Source organism: Danio rerio, chromosome 17 (assembly GCF_049306965.1).
Source record: "Danio rerio strain Tuebingen ecotype United States chromosome 17, GRCz12tu, whole genome shotgun sequence".
In the NCBI taxonomy this organism is placed as follows: Eukaryota; Metazoa; Chordata; class Actinopteri; order Cypriniformes; family Danionidae; genus Danio; species Danio rerio.
The window spans coordinates 44,244,600-44,268,481 of NC_133192.1; the positions used below are offsets into that span (position 1 = coordinate 44,244,600).

The following is a 23,882-nucleotide window of genomic DNA, read 5'->3' on the forward strand; positions in this document are numbered from 1 at the left end:
CCAATTCCGGTCTATAATTTTCGGCAGCCTAAAATTTGGTGCAACCTGACAGGTTTGATGTCTGCACAACAGATCTCAAAAATTAAGAAAGACAAACATGGTTGTACCCAGACTTGGTGCGATGTAGGGGCTTCCCAGCCTGGAAGCTGATGACAGATATTTCACTGAGAGGGATTGAAAGAAAGAAAGCAGTGCGAAGAATGGGGGAGGAAGCAGAGAGAGCCTCATGCTTGGTCTGGAGTAGGAGGGAGGAGTTAACTGGCAGTCAGGAGAAAGAGAGGGAATATTGGCTGGCCACCACTGCTGAGCCACCAACATGAGAGTGTTATGGTTAAGGGTCGAAAAACTTCGGGATTTTTGGTAACAATCAACTAGAACACCTAAAAGCCCATTTATGATTCAATTATTAGAAGCAAGTTATGTCAAGTATGTCATTTTTTGATTACTTCTATTGTTCTCCAAAAGATAAAATATAAATGTTAAACTAATTCAGAATTTGAAAAAATAGCATTTTTTAGTTCTAACTACCAAATAAAAGTTTTAAAAGTTTCAGCTATTTTAAAATGCAGGTCTGAGTCTGAAATTGAGATGTCTGACACCATAACCACAGCAACAACTGAGATAAAATACATATTACATACATTTAGTTATGCAGTGTTAATGCAATAGTGTTTGGTATGGAGAACCTAGATTTTTTTTTAAAGGGCCATGAAACCCCCCTTTCGATTCAAGTCTACTCCAGAAGAATTGTATTTATATATATATATATATATATATATATATATATATATATATATATATATATATATATATATATATATATATATATATATATGAAAATTTTTTCTGTATAAAACATGGGATAAAAATATTAGTATCACTAATGGTGTTTTAATTTATTTCAGTTAACCTATTCTGTATTTACACTACAATGAACCAATTTTGTTCACTTTTAATTATTTGAAATGTAAATAAAACCAGTTCAACTTGTATACAAGATAAAATTAGCAAACTATACTTACACTTTTATACAAAAATAACAGTAAATTAAGTAAACATTTTTGATGTCTTATTTGAGTATTATTACTATTTTTATCAATAAGTTGTTAAAGCTTTGCATTAACTAACCAATATTAAATGGCAAAACACACTTACCTCTGTCAATCTGTGCCAGCTCCTGGTTTTCCCCTTCTGAATCCTCACTCTCCCACCCTTCCTCACTGCCATGGTAGGAAATCTGTTTTAAAGGCAAAGCAAAGGTCAGACAAACCTGAATCACCATGATGCAAAACAAGCATACTCAAGAGTGTCATGTCCAACTGCTAAAACAAACAAATGGAGAAAGTTATTTAAAGGGACATCCCACTTTCTTTTTTTTTTTTTTTTTGGAAAATAGGCTCATTTCACAAGTCCCCTAGCAAATAAACATGGGGGTTTAACCATTTTTGTAATCCATTCAGCTGAGTCTGGCAGAAGCATTTTTAGCTTAGCTTAGCATAGATCATTGACTCAGATTAGATTATTAGTATCTTGTTCAAAAACGAAAAAGAGTTTTGATAATTTTCCTTTTCAATGTAAAAGCTTGACTCTTCCACAGTTACAGGACCTATTTTCTCATTTTGGTGTAATATCATGGAACTTTGCTGCTTTACCATGACTGCAGCAGCACAATGATATTAAGCAGATTCTTACTGGTGGTGCAAGTGTAGATCTTGGTGCTGGAGACTATTTTCAGGCGCTGCATAATATAATTGCACCTGCTGCAACTATGGTATGGTGACAAAGTTCCTTGACTATTGTTTCAAGACTTATTTTGACCATTAAGAGAGGTGCTAATCATCTAATCTGATTCAATGATTTATGCTAAGCTAAAAGTGCTCACAGCCAGACTCAAAACCCAAAAAGTGTAGTGTTCCTTTAATGTATTTGTATTTCAGTTCATCTTCAGAGTCTGAATCTTTCTTTGTTTTGTTTGAGCCTTTCTTCACATTGTTTGAGTAAAGATCCAAAAGTGTAAAATAAAAAAAATAAAGCATGAACTTAAGAGAAGTAAAACAAGACAGGTCAAAATGCTAAGGCTTTGCTTAGTCTCAGTGAAAAAGGTTCATTTAGACAGGATTATCAAGAGCAAAACTGATAAGAAATAGAAAATGGAACCCAGAGAAAACCCAACAGATTGCACCAGTATAGAGTTAAGTACGGTAATTACCTTGTCCAAGCTCAACTAACCAGCTGCCATCTGTTCTCAAGTACACACACACACACACACACACACACACACACACACACACACACACCCCACTTCTCTTCTCATCTCTTTTGCCTTTCACCGAGCAAAAAGTGAGAAGAACTGAATGATTCAAATGTGTCACTCTTTCTCACATGTACTTGAATCTCACGGCAACCCCCAGAAGAGCCATTTCCACTCACTGAAATCCGGTCTCGGTCTCAAATCTCAAAGCCACCACAAACTATCCTTGCACACCACCAAAACCCTTGCTAAAAAATGTCCCGTAGCCGCTGGCAGTTATGATTAAGCATTCTGATGTATTTAAAAAACATAACACATAACTTTCTGTGAAGTCACCACACTAAACAATAAGGGTGTAGCAATCATTTTCACTCAGAGATTACTCACAAATTTCACAAACACTTACAAAGAACAGCCAGGTAACACACTGAACTGCAAATGTGTACATAAAGGAGTGATTTACTACATGATGAGTATTTAATAAAACTTGGCAGTCTATGTGAAACATAAAAAAAATATTAAATCAACATGAAAAATGATTAAAAGGGGCTGTGGAATTTACTTTTGCCAATTTATTTTTTAACACTTTTCAATAACAATGAAACATGTTCCTAATTAGCATTTAGTTTAGGTAGCATTTAGTAACATGTTCCATATTTAGCATTTAGTTGGGATCTCCAGCTACACAGCATGGTAGACTGCAAGGACTTTTGTGTTGTCATAAAATAGCTGAACCAAAGGTATAAACTTTCCCTCAAGTATTTTTATTACTAACTAAAGGTGCCAATTGTTAACAATATTTCTGTAAAAAAACAAGTATAGTTAAGTAATGTCAACTTCATCTGTATAATTTGTATATTCAAAAGAGAGTTTCAAACAGAATCATTGAATCTGTTGGCTTCATCGAACATGGACCTTCAGCATGCACTGGGGTGGTTTGCTGCCTAGTGTGATGTGGCTGGGATGAAAATCAGCATCTCCAAGTCCGAGGCCATAGTGCTCCACCGGAAAAAGGTGGTTTGCCATCTCCAGGTTGGAGGAAAGTCCTTACCCTAGGTGGGGGAGGTTAAGTATCTTGGGGTATTGTTCACGAGTGAGAGAAAGATGGAATGTGGGATTGACTGGCAGATTGGTGCAGCAGTAATGCAGTTAATGTACGGGCCCATTGTGGTAAAGAAGGAGCCAAAAGGCAAAGCTCTCGATTGACCAGTCAATTTACGTTCCTACTCTCACCTATGGTCATGAGCTTTGGGTCATGACCGAAAGAACAAAATCTTAGATACAAGCAGCTGAAATGAGTTTTCTTCTCCACTTCGAGAGAAGTCAGCTGAGGTGGCTCGGGCATCTGTTTCGGATGCCTCCTGGACGCTTACCTAAGGAGGTGTTTCAAGCATGTCCCACAGGGAGGAGGCCTTGATGAGCTTTGGGTTTTTTCACGAGTGAGGGAAAGATGAAACGTGAGATTGACAGGCAGATTGGTGCACCATTGGTGAACCCATTGACTATGTCTCTCGGCTGGCCTGGGAACAACTCACGATCCCCCCAGAGGAGCTGGAGGGTGTGTCTTGGGAGAGAAAAGTTTGGAGTTCTCTGCTAAGACTGCTGCCTTCACGACCCGGCCCCAGATAAGCGGATGAAAATGACATGACAGGACATAACATGAGAATCATTGAGACAAACTTGAGGTAAATCCAAATAGTGCTACACACGTTATTCAGCTCAATTCATTTAATTCCTAAAAGTTGTTTAAGTGTTCAACAATGTCTTTTAGACCCCAGTCATGCAAGCCAAAAAAGCAACAGAATTGGAGAAGACAGAAAAACCCCAGGAGAAACCAGGTTCGGTCAGATGACTAGGTCTTATGTAGGCTACATCAATTGAATCTACAGTTTAAGTGCCTCAATCATGATGTCTTTTTTTATTACATACAGATAAATTGTACTTTTAACTTAAAGCTATTGAAAAATGTGCTTTTTTTTTTCCTTTTTTCTATAATAAATTACTTGGAATGGGTTTTCAACCCGCAATCAAACTATTACCGTCATGTAGGACTTTTCACCACATTTTGTGACAAGATCCACACATGTGGGTGCGGCTGTCAGTAAAGGACACACACACACACACACACACACACACACACACACACACACACACACACACACACACACACACACACACACACACACACACACACACACACACACACACACACACACACACACACACACACACACACACACACACACACACACACACACACACATCAAGAAATGCGGAGTGTTTTTTTTCCATTTGGCTTTTCATTAATAAAAAAATCTTCCACCAGTCCTTACTTTATATTCGCATCTAATACCACAGATCCCAACAAGGAGTGAATGTTCATGAGTGAAAGTGAAACTTGAAACGAACTGCAGTAAAGTCGAAAATTACATGAGCCTCTGCAGTGCAGGAAATGTGAGTAGCCTGGTGACACAACATTCAAAAACATTACATTTCACAATACATTTCACGTAACAACTTAATTATATTATTGTCTTATTAAGTCAAACAACTGATGTCCATGTAAACATAGTCAGTGTCTTTAAAGTGAGTGAAAGATCCAGAAGGGCATCCTGCTGATTTGATTCAGAAGGGCAATTATGTCAGACAGCTCACCCGTTTGACTTTCATTTATTCACCGTCAGTCATTTTAAAAAGCACCTGCTCCATTTTATTTGTGTATATTTTACTGAAACGCATTAACTCTACAGGTGTCTAATAGTACGCTGTGCGGCTGACGTTAATCATATTCCCTCTAGTAAACACATAAAAATAGTCATCATAATTTTCTCGAGTGCACGCCTCAATGTCTCGCGCCCCATTTAATAGGTGCTGGCGCTCCCCCTGGTAGGGCACGCCCCACAGTTTGAAAACCCCTAACCTTGAAGACAAAACGCAATTCACTGCCTCATTTACATTAACCACACCACAGGATGTCTATTGCATCTTCGCGTAAACTGAACATGTAAATCCCTCACGCATAACCCTTTATTAGCGTCTGACATGATCATACTATTAGGCTGCATTAATTAGGGCAACGGAAACTAGGAACACTTAAAGGGCCATGAAACCCCCTTGTTTCAGCAGGGTGTTTTCACACCTCTACTTTGGAAAAAGACAGAAAAGTGGGCGTGTCCAGCTCTGTTTAGGGGGGAGTGTCGGAGGAACTAAAGTGGGATGGTGTGGGAGTGTCTATTTGGGCACGCGCGAGTTTCAGAGTCAAAACACATCCACACAAACACACACACGGGAGAAAGTGACTGTGTTTACAGGGACATCTGTAGTCGAATTATTTGCCAAATTATTAAATGGTGGACTTTAACTGCAGTTTGGCTCTTTCAATTAGGGAATTCATTCATGCCCCTCACAACAAGCGAGATATTTGATTCGAGGAGCTGCTCTAAGCGTGTATTTTTCCATGCAATGTTTGATACCGCACGGCGAATGAGAGAAAAAAACCCTCAGCATTTCCCGGAAAATTACATGCACACAGCAGGTAGTGTCAGAAAGCGGCGTGTGTTATTCCGGTCACAAAATGCGACGAAAATCCTACACGAGGTTAAAGTTTGGTTGTGGTGCTAACATGTTTACACTTGGTGCAATAGTTAACTTAGTTCAATACGAACAAACTGAATAAACAGAGCACTGGTCGCTCACTTACCAAATCTGTAGAGATAGGACAATCACCAGAAACTAGAGCCTTATTAAGAGGAGACTAAAGCAAATCTGGATCTCAGCGTTTGCAGATGAGAACAGCTCTCAGGTAAACAATAATCCTCCTTAGACACGTAAGTTATTGTTGTCGAGCGTCGCGTACACTGTTAATCCACACGTGATCCAGATGAGCTCTCACAGAGAGAAAATGAAAACAAAACTTAACTGCAGCAAACTATAAAAGCAACACTTCATGCTTCTTTTGCCAATACAACGTGGCGTCTCTGTCGTCTAAACACCGTGACAGTAATGAATATTAATGAAGTTGCACAATAGAGCGCGCTGATTGGTTTGAACCAAGCATTACTCATGCATTAATGCATCACACTGTAAGACGTAATAAGACTCACTCCGGCACAGACGCCTAGTCTGCACGCTGGAATACATGCTATTATGTCATGGCCGTGACGCAGCTTCAAAAATTCGTTTCAAACAGGAAGTACGAATTTGCTTGAAATAACGCAAAAACAACCAATTTACACGTTTTAGTGAAATATAGGTGTCCTAATAGTGTTTTTAGCAGTGTGGGACACATAAACGACTGTTAACAGCTTAAAAAATGTGTTTTGGTGTTTCGTGACCCTTTCACTCTCATTAGTCAGTCTTTGTCCTGAGGTTCACATAATTTTGGATCCAGCTGTATACAGAGCAGATCGTTGTTTTATATAAAGGACCATAACTTTGTTTTCTTTTATCATAAGTTATATTATTGTCATTTTAAACCATTTTATGCTACAGATTATAGGCCTTCAGCTAAAACATAATGAGATTAGACATTAGCACTTTCAAGAGACTCAAACTCTTCATTCTTAAACTCAGTTAGATCGTGTTCTTTGATGTTAAAGCTGACCCATTATGCCTCTCTGCACAAGATGTAAAATAATTCTCTGATATGCCTAGAATGTGTGTGTGTGATGTTTTAGCTTAAAATACCTCATAAATAATGATTTATAGCTCTTTGAAACCGCACACTTTAGGTTTTGATCCGAATTTTGTTATTTTGGTGACTGTCGCTTTAAATTCAAATGAGATAGTTCTCCCAACACTCGCTTCAAAAGAAGGTGGAGCTATAAATGCCCATGTGTCAGATGCAATGTAGATGCAGATGGAAAATCAAGGCCATTGTCCTATGGCAATGAGGGAGAGATAGTCACTAATGGGTGGGGTTTACTTCCTCTGATGACACATACAAAGAGAGAATGCCAATCAAAGTGTGACTATAAAAAAAAAAAAAACTGAATTATTTTTACCCTTTGCATATGGCTATATTCACATGCTGCTGCCACACAACAGTGTTTAAACCCCCTATAAAAGTGGATGGACCTAACTGCAGCTTTGAAGTAGAGCTTATTTGGACAACTTCTTATAAACCATCAGTACTTTTCACCTGTAGTAACCGTTGTTTATTAACTAGTTACCTGATGCGCCAACACCTCAAACAAAAATGAGATGAGATGACAGATCAGCTTGCTACATCAGCACTACCTGTTCTCATCTGAATGTGTGAGGTAGATTAGTGTCAGTGATGACGGTAATGGATTACAGGCTTTAGCGTGCGCATATGTGTGTGTGTGTGTGTGTGTGTGTGTATATAAACGTGAAAGTGGATGTGTGAATATTAGTGGATCTTCATTAGTCTCGCAATTCGGTTACATTACACTCCAGATGGTAATTATTAGATGCAAAAAAAAATTCCTGATGCATCACAATGTCTCCAAATTATTTTTAACCAAGTATACCTATGAAGCACAATACAGTGTTTTTAATAGTTATTAAAAACAGAAAACATGTGAAAACAAAAAGCAGAAGATAGCAAGGTGGAAAAGTGCACTAAATTAGATTAAGCATACTTATTATTATTACTACTAGTACAAACTACTAGTACATACTTTACACAAAGTATAAATGATATTAGCTTTATCATCCCCAACTTTATTTTTAAATATTAAAAAGGCTATTTATATCTTTTATGTTTTGTGATCTTAATCCAAATTGTAAAAATTTCACTACAATGCAGTTCCATAATGTGCTTAAAGTGCTCTATTTCCATGCACAAATCTTTGTACTAAATACAAATTATACATATTAAATACACATGCTAATTATATACAACATGCCTTTATTTGTATAGATTACATAGTCAAATGTCAATATTAACCTTTTACAATAAAATTAATAACATATTTTACATTGAAGAAAAACATTCAAGTAAAAAAAATGGTGAGTTCTTCATTCATTTTTATTATTCTAACAAAGGATACTGAACAGGCTTATACTGTCCTACACTCACTGGCAACCGATTATTAGGTACACCTGTCCAACCACTTGTTAACACTAATTTCTAATCAGCTAATCACAATGCAGCAACTCAATGCATTTAGGCATGTAGATTTGATCAAGACGATCTGCTGCAATTCCAACTGAGCATCAAAACAGGGAAGAAAGGGGATTTAAGTGACTTTGTGGAATGGTTTTTTGGTGCCAGATGGGCTGGTGTGAGTATTTCAGAAATTGCTGATGTATTGGGACCGGAGGTTAAAATTTGCACAGGCTCATCAAAATTGGACAATAGAATATTAGAAAAGCATTGCCTGGTCTGATGAGTCTCGATTTCTGCTACAACATTCAAATGGTAAGCTTAGAATTTGGGGTCAACAACATGAAAGCATAGATCCATCCTGCTTTGTATAAACCGTTCATGCTGGTGTAATAGTGTGGGGGATATTTTCTTGGCATACTTTGGGCCCATTACTACCAAATAATCATCATGTCAATGCCACAGCCTACCTGAGTATTGTTGCTGACCATGTCTATCCTTTTATGACCATAGTGACTTTTGATGGCTACTTCCAGCAGGACAACGCACCATGTTATAAAGCGCAAATCACCTTAGGCTGGTTTCTTGGAAATGACGATGAGTTCACTGTACTTAAATGGCCTCAACAGTCACCAGAACTCAATCCAATAGAGCAGCTTTGGGATGTGGTGGTATAGGAGATTCGCATCATGGATGTGCAGCCGACAAATCTGCAACAACTGCATGATGCTATCATGTCAATAAGGACCAAAATCTCTGAAGAATATTTCCAGTATCTCGTTGAACCAATGCCACAATGGATAAAGGCAGTTCTGAAGGCACAAGGGGGTCCAACTTGGTACTAGTAAGTTCAGGGCTTAATTTGTGGCAGAACAAGCCAGATCTGGACCTGGCACCTCTGAAATCTGATCCAGCACCTCATTTTATCGATCCCCCTCCTCACATGCACCCTGCCATCCCCCCTTCTACAGTTTCTTCTTTGACACCCACCCACAAAAAAAAATAAAAAACAAAATGTTCTTCACTCATCCCTGACACCTCTACCTTCTCTGGTAACATGCTGGATCCATTACCTAGTTCTGTTCTGGCACCTCGCAATTTACAAATTAAACACTAGGTAGGTCACAAAAGAGAACTAGATGTATGGTTTGAGTTCAGGTAAAACATTGCATGTGCACTTTATAACTCAACTGTTTTAGCCAAACAATGAGTCAACCAAGGTAAGCTTTACATTTCTGATAGCAAATCCTCCATGTGTTTTGCCATCTTTCCACCAATTGCTTCAATTATGTGCTGTGAATTATTATAGACAATCATCCATTTTAATAAAGTACTTTTTATTGCAATTAGCAAAAAGTCATAGATGACTCAGTTTAACCTCTTTTGCAAATGAAGGTTATATCAAGCCCCTCATTTGGGACCAAACTTATGTGTAAGTCTACACATTTAAACCATGAAAATCTAATTGCGATAACTCTTATCAACAAGCCAATAAATGTTCTAACCCGCTATTATCTTCATCCTCAAAGAGAATTCCTCTTAGAGTTTTAAAAGAGTCTGTGATGTCAAAGCAGTATGCTGTGTGGTGGGCGGTAGGTGAGAGTTGCATACTGGGCTTCAACACGCGTGTCATAGACATGAGCTCTAGCTGCACCATCTGCTAAACAGTTTAGGATGGTGGTTGGTCTTATAAAAATGGCTAGCCAGCATGTTTGTGAACATGTCTGTGTCTGTAGATAATATGTGTGACATAAAACGAGTAAGTGGGACTACTGTAATATGCCTCCTTCTATAATTTTATGTTAGGATTTGTTTCAAATTAAAGGTTCGGGACACCCTGGAGAACTTTTTTTTATATTAACAGGTTTGTGTGTGTTGAGAATCAGTTAAGACAATGTTTGCACGTGTCAGCTTTAATTGTGGGAAAAAATTTTGAGCTTTTGTCAGCTAATTTCAGCTTCCGGGTTTAAAATGATTTTTGGGGCAGGATCAAAATCGGCGACGTAGTGCAGTACTGCAAGTGCAATAATGACGCGTCGGTTTATCATTATTATTCATAGCGGAGTTTTCTTATCCTATGAGAATAGCCAGCTGCTTAATTATTCATGAGAGCACGTGCTTTCCAAAGGCGAGACAGACCTGCCAGTTTCAAGCAAGCTGAGACGGACCAACGGCACGTAGCCGTTCATGAAGGCTCGTATGTGTTTGTTTCCATGATCCACGGGGTTTGTTGCATGCGATCCTGTCAGGGCCGATCATACAGCAAAGCTGTGTGTGTGCTGCAAGCATTTTTGTCGGGAGAGCAGTACGAGAATTGAAGAATGGCGGACGTTGACTTTTATCAGGAGTTCGTTTACATTCAGACACATCACCGTGCTGCTGTGTTTGCCTAAATCTTCTATATTCTCAGCAGGACTAATGGTTAAAATAGGCAGGTCAGGAGACCTGCTGCACTAAGTCTGCATTCAAGACCTATAATTTAGACCCGGGGATCGAGGGAGAATCCTCATTTATAGTGTTTACATTAACACACTTATCTTTATAATGATATAAATTGTGGTTGTGTGTATATGAAATTACGAATAACAAATGTAGCATGGCATTAAATTACTGTTTATTTCTTTGCATTTTAACTTTGTTAACTATAAACTAATGCGTCTTCTCACGGTTTGTGTCTCAGTTTGTGAGCTAACTGTCAACAACAGTTGTTCGCTACCCTTCTCCCCTGCTGGTCACGCCCACTCCTGCCCGATGCTCGCAGAGCTCCACGCCCATTAATCATGCATCTTTTGAAAAAATTCTGAAATAGACTTTAACCGAAAGTGGGGGGTGTCATGGCCCTTAAAACATCCATATACAAGTAAACACACCAGAGTTTCAAAAACGCAATGGCATTTACATACAAAATGAACTTTAATGGATGATATAGATAACAAAACTAGGCTCATTGTGAACACGCACCTCAGCCGACATTTTTGTGAAATGTTAAATACGTTGCTTCAGGTACATTTTGTGTGACCAGCAGGGGGCGCAACCTGCGGTCTGTGTGAGTCCTAATATCCTATACTGTGCGAGTCTTATGCTGTTAGTGAGCGTCATCTTGCAGATGAGACGTTAAGCCAAGCTCCTGAATCTGTGATAAAAAAATAAATAAATAAATTCCCATGGTATTTCTGGTAAAGAGTAGGGGTGTAACCCCGGTGTCCTGGCCAAATTTCCCTCCATTGGCCCTCATCATGGCCTCCCAATCATTCCCATCCACTGAATTGGCTCTACCACTGTCTTTCCACTCCACCTATAGCTGGTGTGTGATGAGCGCACTGATGCCATTGTCCTGTGGCTGTAGTCGCATCATTCAAGTGGATGCTGCACACTGATGTAAGACCCCCCTACCATACACAATACATACTCTATATAAAAACACATCACATTACAGTGACTGATACTACAGTAGATCCATGGCATATCTGTGGAATGATCATTTAAAAGGATCCGTCGTGGCAGTGTTTCTCTTGTTAGTCAGTGTTTATGAGAACATCGGCACTTTCATGTGACTTTAAACAATCAAATAAACAAGTCATATAAGAGTCATATAAGCTGAGGTTGGAGGCAGCTCCTAGTGGCATGAGCTCCATAAACTGTAGGCAGTACAATCTGCCTAAACGCATCCCCCACAGTAACCTATTTTGATTTATTAACATCTACTCCTACCCCGACCCTAAACCTACCTAATCTAAAAACATTAATCATTATTGTTCCAGGCTACAGTGTCACAAGAATGGCACTATATTGATATAGCTGCAGCTGTATCCCAGCACTTTGCATTTTTCTGTGCGTGTTATAAACGATGTATCTGTGCACTTCATTATTTTGTAAAAAGTAATTTGCCTCCACAAACTTTTATCAAATACCATCAAAAATAACGTTTTTTATTTCAGGTCACAAGGAAAGTCTTTCTAGCAGAGATATCAGTGTCCAGTCTTGTTTTTGTCAATTTATCAATCTTCCTCCATGTTGTTAGAAATGGCCATCGAGAGCCATAAGAGAGGGATAGTTGCAACTAAAATGTCTGATCCTCACGTGATTAGAGTAAACTCAAATAGTTACGGGAAGTGCTTTGTGGTTAATTTAATTAATAGATAATTTTATTCATTCATTCATTTTATTTTTGGGTTAGTCCCTTAATTAATCTGGGGTTACACTCAGCAGAATGAATCCCCAACTTATCTAGCATATGTTTTACGCAGTGGATGCCCTTCCAACTGCAACCCATCACTGGGCAACATCCATACACACTCCTACACCACGTACAATTTAGCTCACCCAATTCACCTAAAGCACATGTGTTTGGACTTGTGGGGGAAACCTGGAGCACCCAGAGAAAACCCATGCCAACACTGAGAGAACATGTAAACTCCAAACAGAAATGCCAACTGACCCAGCCTAGGCTCGAACCAGTGACCTCTAGCTGTGAGGTCATCGTGCTACCCACTGTGCTACCGTGATGCCCATAGATAACATTACACCATACACAATGTTTATTTTTTTACTTTGTACCTTTAAAAAGTGCAAAACCAATCTATCCTTATTAATCTAAACATTCTATTGGAGTCAATGGAGTTGTTTCAAGTCTCTTTCTCTATTGGACCATTTCCACGGAGTATTACAGTATGATATAATTCGGTGCAAATTTTATGGCCGTTTCCACTGTCAAATGGTACCAAAAAGTGAACCGTACCATACCACTTTTTTGGTACCCTTTTGAAAATGTACCTACCACGACAAAAGGGTAGCAAAAGAGCGGAGCTAGAAGCACAGCTGAACGCTATTGGTATACAGAGATACGTCACTAGTGCATACACAAGTAGGAGAATGAAACTAAAGGAAGAGCCATTTTTAAATACCCAGCCGAGACATTACACCAACATAATATATACATATAATAACGAGGCGTGGTTGACCAGAGATTAAAAAAATCTAGTCGTCATCTTGATGAGCAGCCACAAAGCCAAGAAGAAGAGCAGAATACCGTACTGCACCGTAGTTGTTTCTTAATTGGTGTTCTCTATATGTTGCAGTGATACATACTTAAGCCATAAGGTGTCCTGAATGAGTCTACACATCAAAGCACTGCGAGAACCTTTAGATTACCGACTGTTCAATGTGCCTTAATATCATACACTAATTGGTGTGCGCTAGGGCTGGGCGATTTGTCCTAAAATTTAAATCTCGATTAATTAAACACTCTACCTTGATTACAATTAGTGACCAATTCTTTTATTCATTTATTTATTTTATTTTTTTACCCTCTCGACGCCCTCACTCTTCAACGCTACCAAGCTGACCAATCACAGAGCTTCGCTGTATCTTCTTCTACTTATTTTGCCTTAGTCCCGTATGGTTGTAGTTACACTTTTTAAGAGGTCAGCATCAGCGTCAGTCACGTTAAGGAGTATGCAACCACGTGAAGGTTGCACCAGACTCAAAAGTGTAAAGAGAGCAGGGTCACGTTACTCCACATCCAGTAGGAAAAGTATTTGAAAAAAAATTGACTTGGAAAAATTTAATCGATTATAGGTTCTGAATGTCGATCTTGATTACTTTTTCGATTAACCGCCAAGCCCTAGTCTGCGCAGTGCCGCTTCAAATCCAAAATACCTAACAATTGAAGCATTTGTCTTTGAAGCTTGGGTCAATTTATGACATGTTAGCATGTAAACAAACCTGCACAACCATCTGTTCGCATTGATAAATGGTCCATGTGGAGCTTAGCTCCACTTATATATTCAACTTATCATGTCATTGTTATTGTTTTATTAAGGGGAAACTATATTTCTATAATGATCGTTATCATTTTATCACCCAACCCTAAGCTTTTTTATTATTATTTTATGGCCTTTTCTGGCTTTATAAAGTATAAAGGGAGTAGAACTGATAAGAGATCCAAATGACAGGGGTGAAAGTTTGGAATTTAATTCAGGTCACCCACTTGTTAACAGAGGAAATAGACAGACCTGTAAACTCATGATGTTTTATTGTTACTACAGTGACAAACATACTTAATTTATATAGCATAATTACACCAAATGCCTAAAACTAGTAGTGTACTTCTAAAGGCCCAAAGTACCTTTGCGGTTTAAGTAGAAAAAATAAAATCTTTAGAATGCTTGAAAATTACTCGAGAAGCAGGCTTACAGTACATGTTCCAGCATAAATGTGGTCCACGATGACACATTTACTTCTTAGAATTGCTAAATACTTTTTTCTCAAGCGGACTAACAAGAATCCAACTTTCTACATCCTGGCTCCTGGATTAAACGCTTGGCCAACATGTAAATGACACTGAGGTAGAATTTCCAGTCTTTCCCCTACTAGCTAATAGAAATGCAAGGTTTGAGAAAGCGTTTGCGGTTTGTCAGCTGAATTTGGGGGGGTATGTGAATTCAGCCAACTGTCCTTACATAAGATTCATGACATATTTACATTAGCCCTGCACAACCGACAAAGCTTTTGGCTAGTGTGTAAATTTAAAACAAAGTTTATGTGGGTCAGCTAATGTTTCGTAGATTGCAAATGACTAAAAGAATCTGATAAAGCATTGTGCTTTCCAAGACTTCTAGTTGAGTTTGCCTTCAAGACTTGCAAAGGCAATTTTGTAAAATGTTCTCACACACTTACAGCTTCACTTGTAAAGTTTTACACTGGTACACTTAAAAAAAACACTTTTAGACTTTTGGAAGACATACTGTACAAGAAGCAGCATTTCAAGTCTCAGACAACAACATTAGCCTTCAGGGGCCATGACGACTACATCTGTGGGTGTGTGTCTGTTCTTGCATGAAGGGGATTTCTGTATAACTCAATGTACTCAGTTAGCATTAATCTGTTTATGTCTTCCTTATACAATGTTGTTTGGTTCACATTTGCGATAAACTTGTGTTCAAAATTAAATTTGTGCTCAGCATTCCCCACTGCTCTAGTCTTTTAAACGTCAAAAGCTGCAACACAATGCTTAAATGAAGGAGTATTACAACAGAGGATAATTTATGTGAAAGGGTCTTTGCTTGTGTTTGTGGGGCAATACCATGAAGATCCTAAACTTTCTTAGATAGCTTCTCATTGGTCTAATAGAGCTATCCGAATATCTAAATACTTATACACACACATCTTCTATTATGAACTTAGCATTGCAATAGATGGACCAAGCTGATCTTTCATGACAAATGATGAAACTGTGTAATAAGTATAACTAGAGTAATGGGGAATGCGAAAGCTATAATTCGGTCATTCACTGTAACGAACCAAGAAAAATACTGAATAAATGAGAGCATTCATGTTCATTCAAGGTCTAATTCTTTATGAAACATAACAGCATATGCTCAAACAAGAACATACTGTGGCAAATGTTTCCATGAAAAGTTGGCGTAGCACATCAAATTCTCATTGCAGAATAGTGGCCAGGTCACTACATGATGTCAGTGCTCGCTCATACACAACACCCCAAAGTGGCTCAATAATATTTAGATCTGGTGCCTGTGACTTCACTTTCATGTTCATGCAACCACTCTCTTGCTGTGTGTACTGGTGCATTGTCATCCTGATACACAGCACTGAGTTCAGGATACCATGTTTGAACCACTGGGTATACATAGTTCTCCAGAATTGTCTGGTAGACCTTGGCAGTGACACAGCCATCTAACACAAGTATTGAGCCTAGGGAATGATATGATAATTGCAGCACAAACAAACAATCACTGATCCACACCCATGCTTCACTCTACAGTTTGAGTTTTACGCTTCATTTGTGCTTCTCCACACTGTAACTCTCCAGGATGTGGGAAAGACAGTGAAGGTGGAATGAGAGAACCATACATATTTCACACTGTCCACAGCTGACGGCTGCTGGCACCATTAAAACTAGAGTTGCGCAGTAGCGTTGCTACAAGTAGTGACGCTACTAGCTTAACAACATTACTCAGTAGCGGGGCGGTAGCATCGCAACTTTCTAAATCAAATAGCTTTTCAGTAGCGATGCTATATTTTAAGCAAGTAGTGTAGTAGCATCCACACAAGCTACATTTGCAGATCAGTTATATATTTGCAGATATATACGTTTTATTTTTACAATAGTGGTAAACTGGTAATTACTACTAGTAATTACTGTTAGTTCATGATAGTTACTAATGATACTACATTATGTAGTGTAATTCATTAATGAAGAGTTGTAATGTTTTATATATTGATGTAATATATAATGTAATATAATGTAAGAATTGATGTAATTTATATATATATTAGGGGTGTAACGGTCCACAAAAATCACGGTTCGGTTCGATACGACACAGTGGTGTCACGGTTCAGTAAGTTTTCGATACAGCAAAAAAAAAAAAAGAAAAAAGCCAGGATTTCTCTGATTTTATTTTTTATGTATTAAAACTAACATCATAAAAGTATGATCTTGTTTTCTTTTTTTCTTTTACTCTTCTTTTTCTTAAAGCGTTAGAGCTATACTTCCGGGGTTGCTGCTTAGCAGCAAATGAAACTAATCCTTCTTTATACTCAAAACCCAAAAGCTGCCCATAAAAAAATAAATATAATATTGTAGTAGTTAAACAAATAAAAAAAGAAAGAATAATTAAATTTTATATGGAACTCAGTTTCAATCAATTTTTAAGTATTTTTCTATTTTCAGAAAGATGAGTGTCCACCTTTTCTTTAGACAGCACAGATCTGCTTGTTTTAACTGTCACCTAACATTTAAGTGGATCTGAAACCAGGAATTATCTGACTGAAATGGGCTTATGAAGGAATAATGTAACGAGGCTCTATTACATTTAACATTTTCTTAAAACTGAAATTTCCTCTTCCGATTAAGGTCTCTCATATCCACTGCTATAAATGTGCCGATTGCCTCGGTGATTTGTTCTGCCCTGTTCGAATCTGTAAGAACTGCCTGTCTGAATCCTGTTCCAGTTCCAGTTACTGATTCCGTGATGTCAGTGTAAAGGAGTTAATATGCTGTAATATTACCACTAAAATAGCTTACTGTCATAGTAGACATCATTGTTTTTTTCCACCACTCTCTAGGTGGCGATGATGGTGGGCGACGTATCTAAAGAGCGGTGAGGGCGTGTGTGTGCGACGTATCTGAAGAGCTGTGGAAGCATGTGCGTGCGATGTACCCGAGCGGCGGAGGTGAGTTGTGCCCAACGTACCTGAAGAGCTGGGAGGGATGCGGTGGAGAGGGGTGTGCGACGGTTATAAGTACTGGGGGGGGGGGTGCACGATTTGCGGAAGATTGTCATTTGTTTGCGGGCATCTAGGAGTCTCTATGCATTTGCGGAAGACTACCGCAACTTCCGGGAGACTTGGGGACTTGGGATGTCTGGGATTAGCGCGTGCCTGACTGGAGTAGTGTTTAGAGGTGGGCAGGTGTGGTGATATGTGAACAGGTTATTGAGATTGGCTCTTTAGTGTCGGGGTCCAGGGTTGCTGGGGCAACGCAACGAGGGCAGAGCCAGCACGAGCAGGCTGACACAGAAAGCAGCAAGACCACTAAGTGTATGCTTTAATAAAGTAATATTCTGACTTTAAAAGCGATGGTCTACTGTTTAACATGACAGCGGGGAAGGCAGCATGTTGTCTGCCAAGTCATTTGGGATGCCATGTTGAGGGTTGCTGCACTGAAAACATTATAATTTGTCTTTTATCATTTTAGATATTAGTCTGAATTGAATAATTCGGTTTGTAATGCGTATCGAACCAAAAGTCTCGTACCGAACGGTTCAATACGAATACGCGTATCGTTACACCTTGAATACACACACACACACGCGTGCACAATATAATGCTCATTTCTAAATATTCCCTGTGTTACACTTGGTTTTATTGGATTTTTAGTTTTTGCTGTTATATACTATAATTTGTTTCTGTTTGATTGAGTATATTATTTACAGTAAATAACTGAACTGAACAATTGTGCCTCATGTTTCATTGACCGTTTTATTGATCACTGATATGATTGACTTGGATTTTAGTTCGATTTAAAAATTAAAATTGCAAAAATAGCTTAGATGTAGCTAAGCTACTTTTGTCATGTAGCTTTTAGCTTAGCTTGCTACATTTCCTTGCGACAAAATGGAAATTTTAAGAAGAGTGGCTAATAGCTTAGCTAACTATATTTTTCAAGTAGCTTGCCCAACACTGATTAAAACTGATGTTTGGCATTGTCATGAGTGATGATAGGTTTGGCTCTAGAAGCCCGGCCATGTATATTGCCTCTGTGGAGCTCCCAACAAAGTTTTGGTGGAAACAGGAGAGTTAAGGTGCACATTTAATTCAGCAGTGAATTGGTCAGCTGAGATTTTATGTTTTTTTGGACATAAGTTTTTAAGTTAGCACCCGGATATCCCTTTCAGGCAGCTTCCTCTTGCATTCAGTTTAGGGCTGGGTGATTTGGCCTAAAAGCTAAATCTCGATTAAGATCGATTATCTCAATCTTCACAATGTGTAGTTACATTTTTGAGAGGTGCGTGGGTATGTGACCGCTTGAAGGCTGCGCTAGACTCTCGACATGAATCAATGTAAATCATCCTTAACAGAGCGGGGTCACGTGACTTCACACACAGTCGGGAAAATAATCGATAAAACCAACTTGGTAAAATTAGATCGATTATAGGTTTTGAATGTCAATTTCAATTATTTTTCGATTATCTTGCAGCCCTAATCTAGTTACTATTATTGGATGTGGTTCATGCTTCTTGGTGGTATGCTGACATTACACTGAATTACGCATGGGATGATAACCAATTTCAAGGTATACCGCAGTTTGGAAAAGTCAAGGTTTTAAAACCGCCAACATTTTATATACCATACCTATACCATTTCTATGGTATGTGTAAAAAAAAAAAAATATTGGTAAACAGTATCGCCAGCAGAAAGAGAAAAAAAATCCAAAAGATGCTGTTTTAAATTGTAAAGAAATGTGTGTTTTTGAAACTAATGAAGAGAGCAGCCTGACATGTTTACTGCTCCAACAGCATAATTTTCATGTAAACGGTCCATGTAAAGCTATAGCCACAGTACAAACAACAAATCCATCTGAAAAAAAACGTTTAACAGAATTAACATTGATTAACTACTTAGCAAAATGGTTTAATTTTCTTCCTCACATCATTACAATGACATTTGTTAAAAAGTTCTCCATGTTTTTATGTTTTTATGCATAATTTTATGTTATGTATAAATGTTATATTTTAGCTTTTAAAACATTGAGACACTCTCATTGTCTTTAACATTGTTTATGTAACATTGCATTTGTGAGATATATGTGCTAATAAAAAGAACTGTATAAAACAAGAGTTTGCTTTTACCCAGACAATTAAAAATAATATATTTTAGAGCGAAAAATCACAATACCGTAAAACCATGAAACCGTGATATTTTTATCCAAGGTTAACATACCGTCAGAATCTTATACCGGCCCATGCCTACACTGAATACTGTGGCTCACATCACAAAGACTTGCTTACTTCATCACAAATGTGCCAGCGAGACACACACCACAAATTTGTCTCCTTTGAACTCATAAGTCACCCATATTGTTGTGTGCATTGAAATATTTTAAGCAAGACTGTTCTATTGCTAATTAAACCTTCACACTATGCTCTTACTGGTGGAATGTGCAATCAATGTGCCACCAGACTGGTTTAGCCATTTAGTCATGAGCCTTTCAACACTAGTTTCGTTTTCCAAGCCCTGTGTGTGTAATTATATATATATATATATATATATATATGTATATATATATATATTATTTTTAAATGTAGTTTATTGTTTTTCAATAGTCTCTGAAGCAAGTCTTTCATGTTTGTTAACTCCCAGTTTCACAAGAAATGTATGTGTGATGATAGCTTGGGTAAATATGCCTAGCAGTGTAAATAAGTGGGTAAGTTTTAAACTAGTCAGTCTCTAGTGCTTGTAACAAATCCACCTTGAGCTATAGACAAACAAATAGTAGAACAATGGTACATGAATGTGATAAATAGGAAGACTATGCAATGTGCCACAATACAGCAGCTTTGTGGAAACACTTCATTTTATAATGTTTATACAGTACTATAAACTGTTTATTACATGTTGTTTGTTTGTTCAACAAAAGTTATCATTTAATTAGTATTATATTGCGCTTATTAATGTAAAAGCAGAAAAACATTGACATTGTATTTTAAAAATGTGGCCAGATTTGTAACTATACCAAGTAAAAAATATTAATTTACACTACAGGAATCTTGGCCTAGAAAGGCATATTATTGTGACTACAGTGAATTCACATGCATAGTTTTTTTTATAACATAGTAAATTGTTTTATATAATTATTTTCTGGCTTACCTTTAGTTGAAAAGGGTGGATCTCATTTAGTGAGTGTCTTCTGAGTTTTTTAGTGAGGGTCTTCAGCATTCTGCCTGTCCTTGATTGCTCTCAGTTTAAGATCACTTCAAGAAATTAAAGATTCATCTCTGAGACACATGCCCTGAGTTGATCAGCTCTTTCTAAGAACAGTCAATAATGATGTGTGTATTCAGAGATGTTCAGCTCCATGCAAACAAACTCGTGCTGGAACCCAAATAAACAAATATCATGAGTTCATCAGCGCCAAAACAACACCAGACATCCGTGCGGGACCGCTTCGGGTTTTAAAGTTCAAGTTTAAAGAAAATCTCGTCGATTGGTCTGAAAATCCATTTCTCTGACGAAGGTAAACTAATTAGAAATGACTATTTAAGTCCTGTGTCGTGTTGAGTTGTCCAGCGGCAGTGACATCACTCATCAAACACGCTGTTATATTCCATTGATGTGTAAAGTCAATCTTAATCGACACACGAAAGATGAAATGTGTATAACTAAAATAAAAAGTCTCTATAGAATTTCAAACGCACTCACTCACTCACACACACGCGCGCGCACACACACACATACGCATCCGCACTACACACACTACTCTCTCTATCTTATGCTCGTCGTGCTTTTTCATTGGTTGCTTAAACCACTGATGTCATTGCGTTCTAGAATGAGGCGGGCCTGTAATATCTTAAAGGGGTAAGAAAAGCTTTTTAATAACTCATGTTTTTGGGCACACGAAGAGCACTTTCATGGATGCAGTTGTGCTTACAGGCTCATTTTAATGCCTTCCATGCCAAACTCGGTCCTGGATTGCCGGTGTCCTGAAGATTTTAGCTCAAACTTGCCTCAACACACCTGCAAGGATGTTTCTAGAAAGCCTTGTAAGAGCTTGAACCAGTCCATGTGTGTCTAAATGGGATTGGAACTAAACTTTACTGGACACCGGCCCTTCAAGACCGAGATTGAACACCCTTGTACTACAGTATTATTCTTTTTTAGTTCTTTTGATTGTATTGTAGTTTGCAAGAGTAATTTTCTTTATATGATGCTATTTAAATATGTCAACCGGCCAGAAACACTTCTGAAGTAACATGTATTTTGGTGTGGTGTTATGAGACTTGACAAAAATTTCTTTATGTTTATGTTTATATATTAGCATATGGGCCGGTATAAGTTTCTGGTGGTACGATAACCTTGGATAAAAATATCACGGTATCACTATTGTGATTATTGCTCTAAAATACTTTATTTTTAAATGTTTGAGTAAAACACAACATCAACAACTTGAACACAATATATTTTATCTTAGAAAAGATTTAAAATATTTTGGAACAATAAACATGTCAAATAAATCATTGATTTCTGCTATCTTCGTTAGTTTCAAAACCACAGATTGCACCTTAAAAAAATTGATTAAAAAGCCATGGTAAACCTTGTAACCGGTTATCGTCCCATGTCTATATATAGTCGATAAATAACATACCACAAAACGAATTAAGTTAATTAAGGGATAATATTCACACACACACACACACACACACACACACGCATGAATGCACACACACTGTTTACAGTACTGACATCTTGAGCAAGTTCAAGTCGCTTAACCTTCTTGTTTTTTTTTGACAGCTGCCCTAAGCCCACCTAAACACACATACAGTACAGTATATACTTTTTATTTATTGTTTATATTACTACAAATGTATTTTAAATAAAAAAAACTATCTAAACTTACCTTTGCTGATTAAGTTCTAATAAGGAACGCACACTGGCAGTTGTTTATAGACCCAGACTATTTTGATAGCAATAAAGTAAAGATAAATTAAGTATTTTTATTTGTTTTTTTTACTGTTTGTAGTCATTTTGTCTTTAAAATGGCTGTAATTTTGTCATGGTTCTGAAAATGCAAGCAAACAAATAAATAAATATAGTAGTTAATAACTAATGACCCCTCCGCTCAACACTTCGTCATAGTTACTTTTTATTATAGCATACCTACATGTATTAATTTTGTACATATAAAACTTTGCTGAATTAAATGTCAAGACAGATCACTAATAAAAACATAATATACCATACAATGCAACTAATAACATAGTGTTGGGGGAAAAATGTGAAAGAATAGGGTGACGTGGTGGCTCTGTGTTTAGCACTGCCACCTCACAGCAAGAAGGTCGTTGGTCCCAGACTCCCAGCTGAGTCCGTTGGCATTTCTGTGTGGAGTTTGTATGTTCTCCCCGTGTTTGCGTGTGTTTTCTCCAGTCCATAGACATGACCTATAGGTGAATTGAATAAACTAAACTGGCTGTAGTGTATGAGTATGTATGGATGTTTTCCAGTATTGGGTTGGAAGGGCATTCAATGCATAAAAAATATGCTGGATAAGTTGGCGATTCATTCTACTGTGGCGACCCCAGATTAATAAAGGGACTAAACTGAAGGAAAATTAATGAATGAATGAATGAATAAATGTTTCTTGATGGAGCCGATGGGCGTTGCTTGGCCTATAGCCAAGGCCTATAGGCCATAGGCCTATAACAGAAAACAATTAGATTTGTCTGTGCAACTAAAGTTCTATAGCAATAACGAAAATAAGTAAGTAAAGTAAGTTTTAGTTGAAAATAGGTCTACGGACTATGATCATGTGGCTTCTGCTTTAAAGTACCCCTGCTGAAAAATCCAGCTTAAACCAGCCTAGGCTGGTTGGCCGGTTTTAGCTGGTCGACCAGGCTGGTTTTAGAGGGGTTTTGGCCACTTCCAGGCTGGTTTCCAGCCATTTCCAGCCTGGTCTTAGCTGGTCAGGCTGGGAGATGACCAGCTTAAACCAGCTTGACCAGCCAAGCCAAGCTGGGAGTCCAGCCAAAACCAGCTATATCCAGTTTAAACCAGGCTGATCAAGCTGGATTTGGCCGGTCATTTTCCAGCCTGGAAATGGCCAAAACCGCTCTAAAACCAGGCTGGTCAACCAGCTAAAACCAGCCAACCAGCCTGGGCTATTTTTCTATTTCTATTAATATATATTTTTCAGCAGGGACAGGCTACTGTAGTGCTAATATGTCTGCTATATACAAAATGGAGATGTAGGAACACATTTTGACCACTAGAGAACAATCTCTTTTTAAAAAAGAAATGAGTTGCACATTGCTGTTTGTATGGCCA

General features: G+C 38.0%; 1 protein-coding gene across 1 annotated transcript in view; it reads right to left on the reverse strand.

The window, feature by feature from the left end:
• The window catches only part of si:dkey-16j16.4, a 43,825-nt gene extending 22,515 nt beyond the window's left edge, over nucleotides 1-21,310 (reverse strand). Inside the window, exons 1-2 of the mRNA XM_002665221.7 lie at nucleotides 20,712-21,310; nucleotides 1,156-1,237 (exon numbers count right to left, since the gene is read on the reverse strand). Of these exons, the coding sequence (XP_002665267.1) occupies nucleotides 1,156-1,237; nucleotides 20,712-20,780 (151 nt within the window). The 5' untranslated portion in view covers nucleotides 20,781-21,310. The remainder of the gene's footprint in view (nucleotides 1-1,155; nucleotides 1,238-20,711) is intronic.
• Nucleotides 21,311-23,882: the final 2,572 nt, after the last annotated feature.